Source organism: Epinephelus lanceolatus, chromosome 16 (assembly GCF_041903045.1).
Source record: "Epinephelus lanceolatus isolate andai-2023 chromosome 16, ASM4190304v1, whole genome shotgun sequence".
NCBI classification, from domain to species: domain Eukaryota; kingdom Metazoa; phylum Chordata; class Actinopteri; order Perciformes; family Serranidae; genus Epinephelus; species Epinephelus lanceolatus.
In genome coordinates, this window is record NC_135749.1 from 28,743,234 (window position 1) to 28,755,552 (window position 12,319).

Below are 12,319 nucleotides of genomic sequence, written 5' to 3' on the forward strand. Positions count from 1 at the left end.
CCTTGACACTTAAGAGGCACATGACAAAGGCTTGCCGTGGAAAGACAGACGAGAGTCAGCCTTCAATGTCTACATTGGTATGCTTAAAAAAAATGTTGGGTAGAAACCGGGGAAGGGCTGGGCTCAGACAGAACATGCACGGGCTCGGGTGGGGCCCGGTCCAAGCTCTACTGGTATCTAAAGGTGACCGAGCCTTTGCCATCAAGGCCCCAAGGCTCTGGAATTCTCTGCCTGAGGGGATTAGGCTGGCTAGCACATTCCCCGTTTTTAAATTGTTGCTTAAAACCTATTTTTATAGGAAAGCTTTCCTGTTTAATGCTCTTAACATTTTTTTTTAAATATTGTATTGCTATTGTTATCTTATTTTTATGCATTTTGTGAAGCAGTTTGTAACCTTGTTTAGATAAGTGCTATACAAATTATTATTAATATTAATATTACAACAACAACAAAAAAACCTTACACGGCATTTCACAAATTTTAATACTGGACCACCACAAAAGTGTAAGAAATCAAATAACTAAAGCTGTTAAGTAAATATAGGGGAGTAAAAGTATAAAACTGTATGAAATTAACACACTTCAGTAAAAGGACCCTTAAATTGTACTTAGGTACAGTATTACAGTGTTTGACAAGTTTCTTCCCACTGTTTAAATATTACAGTAGTGTGGATTTGATGCTTGACCCCTCTTCACTTTGCATAACAGATCTTAAATATCACAGAATAAACCATCTCACCCTAGGTTTGTGTTTCTCGTACTCCTGGACAAGCCAGTGAAGGGGAGTGAAAGAAGTTGGGCCAGGAGCTCAAAGTGTGCTGGCTCCCCCTTGTGCACATTATTACAACATGTACAAAACATGAGTGAAAGACAGAGGATAAAAGCAGGAAAGGAGCCAAGGGGGAAAGTGTAGTATACGTGACTGTTTGATGACATTTTTAATGATGTACTATACTATAACTTTTTAGGAATTTTTGATGACATACTGTACTATGATTTTATGAGTTGTTTTCATGACATACTATTCTATGACTTTTTTTTTTTTTTTTTTTAGGAATTTTTATTACATAGTATACCATGACTTTTTAATGCCCTTTTTTGACATACTTAAGAGTGAGTGCTGTATGACATTGTTATGACTTTTAAGTTAAAACTTTTAGTTAAGACTTTTTATGATTTTTTAAATGATATACTATGTTATGACTTCTTTTTTTCACAACATACTATATTATGACTTTTTAAAATGAATGAACTATAAAGTTTTTTTAATTCTTTCATGGCATTTTTTTTATTTGTTACGACACACTATGATGTCTTGGATTTTTTATTACATTTTATGACTTTAGAGGATTTCTTTGTGACATACTATACTATGACTCTTCTGTGAAATTTGTACGACAAACTATTGTTTTATTCATGTCATCCTATACCATTTTTATACTTTTTTATGACATACTATACTATGGCTTTTTACAAATAATTTTTTTGACATACTATGACTCATGAATTCTATGACATACAACGCTAGGACTTTTAATGATTTTTTGATGACATATTATGAGGACTGGTTTTTTCATAGCAGACAGTACTCTGACTTTTTAATGATTTTTTTTTTTTTTATCATATATTAATTTTGTATTGTTCCTTTCATTGCATACTATAATATGCAATGAAAAATGAAAGGAATGCTTTTATGACATACTATAGTATGACTTTTTAAATAACATTCTATACCCTGACTTCTGATTAATCTTTGTCATGGTGTACTATACTATGACTTTTTAATGATTTTTATTTTATGGACAGGTGTGAATTTCACCTTGATTTAATAAGTAAGAGTCTTTTAAAGTATGAATTTAGGGGTGATTTTCCCCACTGATGTAATTACTAACTGATGCTATTCTGCCTAATGAGGTCTATTTTAATACTTGGCAGATAAATATTGATTTACTTTCACTTGTACTAGTACTTGTAATGGAGTATTTTCACATGGTGTTATTTTTACTGTTACCTAATAGACCTATCTAAATACATGTAATTCTTCCACCTGTGTTTACAGACCATCAGTGGATGGCTGGAGTTGAAATGTACAGCCACTAGATGTTTGTCTTATACTGCCTTTCAAAAACCCCCTTCCCTCATATGTTACATGTATATCATTAAACTGGAGGAGATTCATGTTGTCTTTTTGTGTGCTGTAATTTGTACTTTCTTGAAGGAAGCATCTTTCTAGGCGATTAAAGAATGCAAGGAAACTCTAAACCTCTTAAGTAAAGCTGCATGTACAGCTGTACTGGATAATCAGTGTTGATTCAAATTAATCCATCTAATAGAAACTTTAAGATATATTTGTAAAGCCTAAATATCTGTCGGCATTTAAAAATGAATAAACCTGAGAGAGAACATTTCATTTCCATGTTTATTTACATAGCATAAGGTGTTACAATAAAATTCCATGTCACCATTTTATTATAAATACACCCTTTTCAACAAGGCTTGACAACCCTCATTAAAATACATCCTTCAAACCTTTTGAAACATAATAATAAAACAAACGCTTTAATGGATACAACTATTTCGTTTTTGCACCTTTTTTAAATGTTAGTAAATCATGCAAAGCAGAAATATAGAGTACGAAAATAAAACGATATAGATCGTATGTGTTGCTTTACAAAGGAGAATTAAAATCAAAACAAGTATATGTGGTGGAAAATACAAATACTGGGTCTGGTGGCAAAGCTTAAAGATCTTTCTCAAAGAAATGTTAAGTCATGGCTTTTAGCAATAGTGTTCTACATAATCATCAATATACAATACGTACATTACTTATCTGTGTAGGGAAAAAAAATATTTAAATCATGTAAATCTTCGCTATTAAACATTCAAACCACACATTTTAGCCCTGTGTAACTGCCAGATATATGACACTGAAATGAATATTTATTATTTTAAAGTTAGATCATGACATACTGTTTTGGGACTGTAATAAGGCTTACCTGATAACACAGTAATCATACCATTATGGGTAGCATTGCTCATTCAGTCATGCATCAGTCAGTTTACATTATAACTGCTGTACCGTCTTACAACACTCAACACCCCACTGAAGTGTTCAGAGTATTTTGCAGGCACTTACAAAGCATGGTTTAGGCCTTTAAATGAGTTCAAGATTAAAGTTTCAAAATGGTCCACAGTTAAAAGAATCTGACAAAACGTTGTATGAGCAAGAATGTTTCTGTACTGTTGCATAAAATCACAGATTGCAGTGAAGGTCACAGTCCAAATTAATGACAAGGGACTCTGGAAGACATCTGAGCAAAGAGCTGGAGACAAGATAAACCCTGGAGATGATATCTGAAAAATTCAACATTGAACAACAACATTAGGACATTCAGGACATCAAAGACACTAAGAACCTGTTTACACTTGGAATTAACGTGTATCAGTGATCTAAATACAGGTGAACAGCTGAGGCACATCACTGTTCACACCTGTGTCTATTTTTCGTCTCCAAGTGTGTATTCAGATTTCATCATTGCCTATGTCACTAGTAGGTCAAAGGGTCCAGCACAGTTTATACATCCACGGTCTCTGTACGCCCTCGCTAGTCATGTTAGCAGTTGTGTCAGTACAGCTGCAAATATCACTGTCAGCAGAATTCAACATGTACTGAGACCCTACATCCTAATGAGGTAAATACATGTTGGGTTTGCTGCACCTTCTCCTTCATTTTGCTTAAATTAGACCTGTTGTGCTTATTCGTGGACACTTTTTTGTGCCGTCTAGTGATAGTAAAATAACAAAACACGAATCCCGACACTTATGTGGACAAAGTATAAAACCTGATCAAATTTTATGGTTGAAACTTATTTATTAATGCTCAATAGTGTTTGTAGCTTGATGTGGCATGCAAATTTAAACAATTTAAGCAATAGTAACAAGCTGAAACGCTGTTAATTAGGAAGTACTTGTTTGAGGACATTGGAAATTAATTATGAAAGGTCATACAGGGTTACAAGCTGAACAAATCACAGGGCTTTCAGATATGTTGCATTATTTGCAACTCTGTGTTTGCACAGCCATGTTGAGGCACCGAAACAAACAGTTTTGAACAGTTTTAGACGTAAACAGTGACCCCTAACCAATAGTTACAAAACATTGAAGAAATGCAACATTGTTAGTAATTGTATTATTGCACAACAATGTTCAGACTATGCTATACCTTTTTACACACTTGTGACTTTGAGGACATCATTTTTTTCCCAAAACTACTTACTGTTCAAAGACAACTCTTAGTTTTTTAAACTTATCAGGCTGTACTAGTCCCAAATAACTAGGTAAAATTAAAAATGCATATGAATCGATGAAAGCTCGGGTCTCAGGAGGCTAAAGGGCAAAAGGACAGATGGTCACCCAACAATTCATCAAACTAATCATAAAATGGGCAAGTTATAGAGCACCAAAACAACCATCTTATTCTACATTGATGACATAGTCTTTGTTGGAACGCATCAACGTTTACACTATAGTCAAGTGCGTCCCAGACCATCTTGGCAAGTGGTTTGCGTGATCGGATCACAATGCGTCTTGATGGTTGTTAGCACTTGTATTAAGCACTGTCCATCTGAGATCAAATCACCCAAGACACGTTAATACTAGGTCAAAGCAGGCTCTAACATGGCACAAACATTTCAAGACACTGAGAAGAGAGAAGAGAAGAGAAGTGAGACATTACATAAAAGTATTCTCTTAACATACCTTTTTAAAGTGTGCAGAAAGGCGGGGGCTTGTATGTGTTGGTCTTGAGATTGGATGTGTAAAGTCCAGAACTGTCAGGTGGTGTTAATGATCATAATAGGCTGCATAATCCTTCCATTTACGCAAGCTTGCACTTGAGGTCCATTTCACAAGGTTAGGATGTTGCTCTAACCCCAGGTTATATTTGGGAATGGCGTAGATATTGGGAGTATATGTGGCAGTGTAGCCCAGGGGGGAAAGATCTTGAAGCTTGGCATTCTTAAAGCAGACACTTTTAGTGTTTATTCCTCTTAAGGAGAGACTCCTTATTCTGCTCAGCAGAGTGGCATTTATCTTTCTTTAGTTAACTTTTTTCCTCCAATATTCAGAAATATACACATGTACATAATTTTTTTGTTTTTACACCCAATTTGGTTCTCCTTAACAATCAGACTAATGAACAGTTTCGGTTATAGTGTAACACGCACAATATCGTAAATGCTTATGATACTAAATTTTAAAAACCAAAAAAAAATATCATGTACACTTGAAACTTTTGTGATAGATAATACAGCTCTTGCGTATGCTGCTTACAGTACGGTAATCAGAAAGTCTGATAAGATGTCATGAACATAACTAAAAGTAAATGTGACACATAACATTAACAAAATTATTCAACTTGTATAAAATTAAATATTAAAAGTCCTGTAACAACCACATGCAGAGCAGAATGAAGGTAATCCTTATTCCACTGAGAAGTAGGCATCTGGTGAGCACTGTGGCTTTATAGTGAATCCTTCCCTTAAAAAAAACTCATTCTTAACTTTCAGACTCATCAGAATCGGCGGCCATAGGTCGTTGAACTGTAGACGGTAGAGGAAGAGAAGGTTGCTGTGGCGTCAAAGCTGCCTCTTCTGGATCCTGACCTGGAACCAGATCTGGAGCCAGAACGTGACCCAGAGGCGGAGCCTGACCCGCTGATGCTGTAGGGACTGTAGAGGCCTTTGCTTGATTGGGATGATGCCTCCAGTAGCCGCAGACCAGTCCCCTCCTCTATCATGCTTCTTTCCATAGCATCCTTGTAAGAGATCTTAAGCTTGGTTTTAGGGCATGTGAGGTATTTTGAGTATGCGCTAACATCTCGTAACTTCTGTGCAGTGCGTGCATCTAAGGTGCCCTTCTTCACAGCCTCGTCTATGGAGACTCTGCCCTTAGCATCTGGTTCAATTAATCCACCAGTGAGATACTGGACCTCAAGGAATCGCTGCCCGGCCTCATAGTACAGCCAGCCCTTCTTTAGAGCTTGGGCTGCTGACATTTTGGTTTTGGTTCTGGGATCCTCAAATCCATTGCATGCCTTCTGGGCTAGACTGATGCGGTCCACCATGATTTTATCCACAAGCCCTTTGTTCATTGCATCTGCAACAGCAAATTTCTCTCCAGTATTTGGGTCAATAATACCTCCAGTGCAAGCCTGAGCTTCCAGCAGCCTTTGACCTGTTATATTGTCCACAAGGTTTCTGTGTATGGCCTCTGTGATGGACACCTTCTCCAGTGTTTCTGTGTCTAAGATTCCAGCCACAGGTCCAGTCTCCTCAGTTGGGTCGTTCCATGTGGTTGCTGGTGTTTTTATAGAAGGTACTGGGCTCATGGGGTAAGAGGAAGAGGAGCCAAAGGAGGATGAACGGGATCTGACACCACTCATGTTTCCAGAAAGCATGTCTGCAAACTCTGTGATGGACAGAGTTCCTGCACGGTACTGGTCCAGAGCCGACTTGTCAATCAGGCCCTTTGTGATTGCATCGTCAATGTCGTACTGCCGACCAGACCTTCTGTCAATGATCATAGATTTCACAACCCCATCTGATGAGGTGATGGTAATTTCCTCCCACTCACATTCCTGCTCTGCAAGCTCAAGATAGGTCTGGTGGTCAATTAGCCCTTTCTGGTATGCTTCGTACACGGACATCTCTTTGCCTGTCTCTGGATCAACGATGACAACCCTACGTTTGCGAACGGAGGACTTGGATGATGTCTTCCTCTCACGCTTCTTCTCTTTGAGCAGCAGGAGAGAGAGGCCTGTTTCTGGGTCTGTCATACATCTCTCCATCAGCTGCAGGTAGGTGAGATTTTCCTCAGTGTTGGGGTCAAAGAAGCCCTTTGTGTCATCAGATGGATCAGTGAGGATTTCATTCATTTCCTCATCAAAAAGGCCACGCTCATATGCTGTTTCAACTGGCAAGCGATGACTCTCCTGTGGATCGATGATCCCACCAGTAGCGATTTGAGCCTCAAGCAGACGAATGCCGTGGTCTTTCAGAATGAGTCCCTTTTTCATAGCCTGGAACAGTGAGATGGTCTTGCCAGAATAAGGGTCCTTGTAGCCTATGACAGCTCGTTCGGCTGAGTGAAGTTTATCTTTAAACTCAGGGCCAACAACACCCATCTTAACAGCTTCAGTGACATTTAGTTTCAGGTTCTTGATAGGATCAATTACATATCCTGTGGCGGCTTGAGCCTCAAGGAGCTCAAAGGCGGTCCCTGGTCTGATCATGTTCTTTTTCATTGCTTGGTAAATAGACAAACGGTCTTTGCTAGATTCTACATACACACCAGCTATACAGCTGGTACCCTCCAGGTATTTCTTCACGTCTCTGCTGACCTCCTCCACTGTAATGACACCCTCATTGAGTTCATTGTATGTCTTTTGGCTGATAATCTGAGAACGAAGCAGTTCGTCCACAGTGACTTGCTTTCTGAGACCCTTGAAGAGAAGTCTTCTGTCTGCCAGTGAGAGTAGCCGCAAACCACTTTCTTTATCAACTCTGCATCGTTTCAGTAGCTGGGCGTATGACTGTTTTTCTTCCGTTGTTGGATCAGTGTAACCTCGCACATCGTCAGTAGGTTCAGATATTCTGTCAAGTGTCTCCTTGTTGATGTAGCCACGCTGCATGGCAACATCTGTGGGCAGGCGGAAGTAATATTCAGGATCAATTAATCCACCAGTGGCATTCTGGGCCTCCAAAAGCCTCAAGGCATAATCTTCAGGAACAAGGTCTTTTTTCACTGCCTGGAAGAGAGAAATCACTTTGCCGCTGTATGGATCCTTGTAACCTGTAACTGCTCTTTCAGCAGAGAGTAGTTTATCATGGAGTTCAGGGCCCACAAGCCCTTTGCGTACGGCTTCATCAACTGTTAAAAGTTCATCTTTCATTGGATCGATCATGAATCCTGTTGCTGCTTGGGCCTCAAGGAGATTCAAAGCAACTTCGGGCTTGATCTGTCCATTCTTCATAGCCTGGTAAATGCTCAACTTCGGAGGACTGTCTGACATGATTCCAGCAATGCAACCCGTGCCAAAGAGGTACTGCTTGACTGATGGCATTTCCATTACCTCACGAATTGTCATCTTTTCTTGTTTCAAGAGGTTGTATGTGTGCAAGTCAATTATTCGAGCACTGTAGAGCTCCTCAATAGTAATTCTCCTTCTGATTACATCACATGACATGGCCTGCTCTGACTTTAGAGTCTCTCTTTGTTCAATGATTTCAATGATGATGATTAGCATTCTTTCTTTTGTGATTAGTCCAGAGCGATACTGCTCCATGAGGCGCCGTCTCTCCTCCTGTGGAAGCATATTTGAGTTCATGACTTCCCAAATTGTCACTGTCTTTCCTGCAAAACTCTTATGAGGGATCTCAATTTGAGTGTTGGCCAGATCTGTTTGGGCTTGCTCCTCTGTGTACTGATAGGATTTCTCAACAGGAGCAGGAGCTTCAACCTTTGAAAGAGGCAGGTAACACAGGCCAGAGTTGGGATCTCTTACACATTTCTCCACCAACTGCTTGTAAGTGACACTCTCATTGGTGTTGGGATTGGTGAAGCCTTTAACGTCCCCTGACGGTTCATTGAAGGATTTGGACATTTGTTTACTGCAGTAGCCACGCTGAATGGCCACATCGATGGGAACACGGTGGCTGCTGACTGGATCAATGATCCCTCCTGAGCTGAACTGAGCCTCCAGGAGAGGAATAGCGTGCTCTCTCAGGACAAGCTCTTTTTTCATGGCTTGGAATAGAGAAATCTTATTGCCTGTGTATGGATCTTTGTATCCAGTCACTGCTTTTTCAGCTGAGAGAAGTTTCTCATGAAGCTCTGGGCCAACAACTCCATCCTTCACAGCATCATCCACAGTGTATTTCAGATTTTTGACCGGATCAGTTATGAAACCAGTTCCAGCTTGGGCTTCAAGTAGCGCAAGCCCAGTATTTTGCTGCAGAGCATTCTTCTTCATTGCTTGATATATGCTTAACTTCTCATTTGTATCTGGCATAGTGATACCATCAATGCGGTCTGTGCCCTGCAAGTACTTACGGACCTTATCAGTTTCACTCACTTCTTTAGGCGTCTTTTTACCCTGTTGGATTTGGTCAAATGTAGCCTTATCAATGATGTTGGAATCAAGCAAAGAGCTGGCAGTGACTGGTGCCCTAAGGCCTTCAAAACAGGCCTCCTCCTTTGTTTTGTCCTCTTTTTCCTCAACCATTGTTGTCACAATCGTTATCAACCTTTCAATTGTCACGTGCCCCATTCTGTACTGGCGAATCAGCTCTATTCTTTGCTCTTCAGTGATGTATTCAGAGTGTATGATCTCCCAAACTGTGACTTTTCTTCCTTTGAAAGGGCCATACTCCAGCTCCATAGTTGTATGGTTCAATGTCTCTTTTGTCTTAGCCTCTGTAATCTGTTTGTCTTCTTTTGGCTTTGCAGCCTTCTTTGAAAGAGGAAGCAATGGGAGTCCAGTTTCTTTGTCTGTGACACATTTATTCATAAGATGGGTGTAGGTTGAATCCTCTTGTGAGTTAGGATCATAGAACACCTTTGTGTCCTCAGTGTTTTTGTTCAAGGTCTTGCTGATTTCCTCATCAAAATATCCACGCTTGCAGGCAACCTCATGTGGGATGCGATAGCTTTTCACAGGGTCAATAATCCCTCCTGTTGAGAGTTGTGCCTCAAGCAGACGGATGCCATGATCTTTCTTAATGAGGCCTTTGTTCATTGCTTCAAACAGAGACACCTTCTTTCCAGTATAGGGGTCTTTATAGCCGCTGACGGCTCTCTCTGCTGACAGAAGTCGTTCATGCATTTCTGGGCCCACAAGACCTGACTTAACAGCTTCATCAACAGGGACCCTCTCATTTTTGATGGGATCAATTACAAATCCGGTCGCTGCCTGAGCTTCAAGAAGGTTCAATGCAGTTTCTGGTGACAGTAATTCCTTCTTCATGGCTTGATAGAACGACATTTTCTCCTTGGTTGGTTCATTCAAAAGTCCGGCAATGCTTGGTGTTCCGTGTAGTGCCTTCTTCACGGGCTCCATCTCAGAGATCTCTTTAATGGTTATCTTGCCATTGCTCAACTTGTTGAACAAGTCTTTGTTTATAATCTTAGACTCTAACAGTTCACTGGCAGAGACTGGAGCCCTCAAACCAATAAACACATTTTCATTATCCTTCTCTTTGTCTTCCACAACTGTAATGACAATTTTGATAATCTTCTCTACAGTAATCTTGCCTGTCTTGTACTGACGAATCAATTCTCTTCTTTGCTCTTCAGTGAAATATTCTGAATTTATGACTTCCCAAATAGTGACAGTTTTACCTTTGAATTTTCCAAAAGGCACAACAACATTTGATGTATTGAACACATCTTTAGTCTCCTGATCTGTGTATGTTCTCTCAGTCTGAGCAGCTTTCTCTGTTACTGGTAATATCAGCAGTCCCGTCTCTGCGTCCTTAGTGCATTTTTCGAGCAACTGTTTGTAAGTGAGTTGGTCCTTAGTGCTGGGGTCAATGAATAATTTGCAGTCATCACTGGGATCAGTGAGTCTCTTGTTCATGTCAGCATCAAACTGACCCTGCTTGTATGCAGTCTGAAGTGGCACTCTATGGCTATTGATGGGGTCAACAATCCCACCAGTTGCAAGCTGTACATCAAGGAATTTTGTGGCTTGCTCCTTTTCGATAAGTCCCTTCTTCATTGCCTCAAAGAGGGAGATTCTGGCTCCAGTATAGGGATCTTTGAAGCCTGTGGCTGCTCGCTCTGCAGAGAGCATCCTCTCATGGAGCTCAGGGCCAATTAACTGATCTTTAACAGCTTCATCAACAGTGAGGAGTTTATTTTTCACCGGATCTACGATGTAACCAGAAGCTGCTTGAGCTTCCAGCAGCATGGTAGCAGTGTTAGGAGTGATCTTGTTCTCTGTCATAGCCTGATAGACACTCATTTTCTCTTTGGATGGAGTCAAGATACCTCCGACACAGCTCTGACCCTTAATACAGGACTTAACTTTATCAGTCTTTCCGAGCTCTTGTACAGTGACTTTGCCCTTTTTCAGTTTGTCAAATTCCTTTTTGGTCAGGACACCAATGTCATGAAGCCTTTCAGCAGGAACTTTCTCTCTAATCCCATCAAATGCAAACGGTGATTCTGTGTCTTTCTTTGCTCCATCTGCTTCAACAGAGCCGTTAAAAACTTTCTTTGCTGTTCCCACCATTGTCATGGCAACTAACTGCTCCTCAGGAACCTTATCAGTCTGGATTTGATTTTCCTTCGTTTTGGATGCAGTTTGTTTGGAGGCGAACTCAAGACTCTGAAGTTTCTCTCTGAGCTTTTTGTTTTCCTCTCCCAGGAGTTTTTCTTGTTCAAGCCTTTTCTTTTCAAGCACGTCCATTTCTTTCTGCTTGTTTTTCATCTCTTCCTCAGCCCCCTTTTGTTTCTTTACAGCTTCGTCCATAATGGCCTGAAGCTTCTTCTTCTCCTCTTCCATTAGCTTCAGCTGACGTTCTTGTTCATCCTTGAGGGCTTTGGCCTTGTTCACTTCATCCTCAAACCGCTTCTCCAGCTTCTTTTTCTCATCCTCAACAGCCTTTTCTCTTTTCAACAACAGCTCCTTCTCTGTGAGGAAGGACTTCTGAAGAATGGCCTTCTGTTGCTCAATTTGTTCTTGTTGAGCATTTTCCATCTATTTGGAAAAATAAGAACAAAATCAGTCAACAAAATATAATTTAGTCATTACATGTAACAATTCAACAATTTTGGAAATATCATTGTTTACATGATTCTGTTTAAATCAATCTATAATAAGAACTACAATAACTAGAGCATTCATTCCTTTTTGCAGCAGAAGGATAAGACATCCATCTTTCCTGTTATCATCTTAGGTTACATTACCCTATGTGTTGTGCAAACATGGTATTTTGCCATAATTATGCCAGTATTATCCAGTACTGGCCATGGGAGACCGTTGTATGCGTAACCCTGCATATATTGATCTTAAATCAAAACTTAATAGCTAGAGCGTTCATTCTCTTTGCAGCAGAAAGTTTCAGCTTCTGTCTTAGTTTCATCATGTTTGTTTGCTCATGATGATGTCATTACCCTATGTTATTTGTAGTGTAAAACCATGCAAAAACGCACAGTGCCAGAGGAATGTATGATAAATCTATCACAGTGCCTTTTCACGCTGCTCATAAAAATGAGCATAATTCAAAAACAAAATAATGTACATAGTTCAAATAACT

At 39.9% G+C, this 12,319-nt stretch overlaps 1 protein-coding gene across 19 annotated transcripts in view; it reads right to left on the reverse strand.

Moving 5' to 3' along the window:
* Window positions 1–2,404: 2,404 nt before the first annotated feature.
* Window positions 2,405–12,319, reverse strand: part of pleca (plectin a) — a 140,259-nt gene continuing 130,344 nt past the window's right edge. For all 19 annotated transcript variants that reach the window (XM_078175815.1, XM_078175814.1, XM_033636137.2 and 16 more), the window contains 2 exons: window positions 4,758–11,760; window positions 2,405–3,353 (listed from right to left, as the gene is read on the reverse strand). In XM_078175815.1, coding sequence (XP_078031941.1) covers window positions 5,572–11,760 — 6,189 coding nt within the window. In that variant the 3' untranslated portion in view covers window positions 2,405–3,353; window positions 4,758–5,571. The remainder of the gene's footprint in view (window positions 3,354–4,757; window positions 11,761–12,319) is intronic.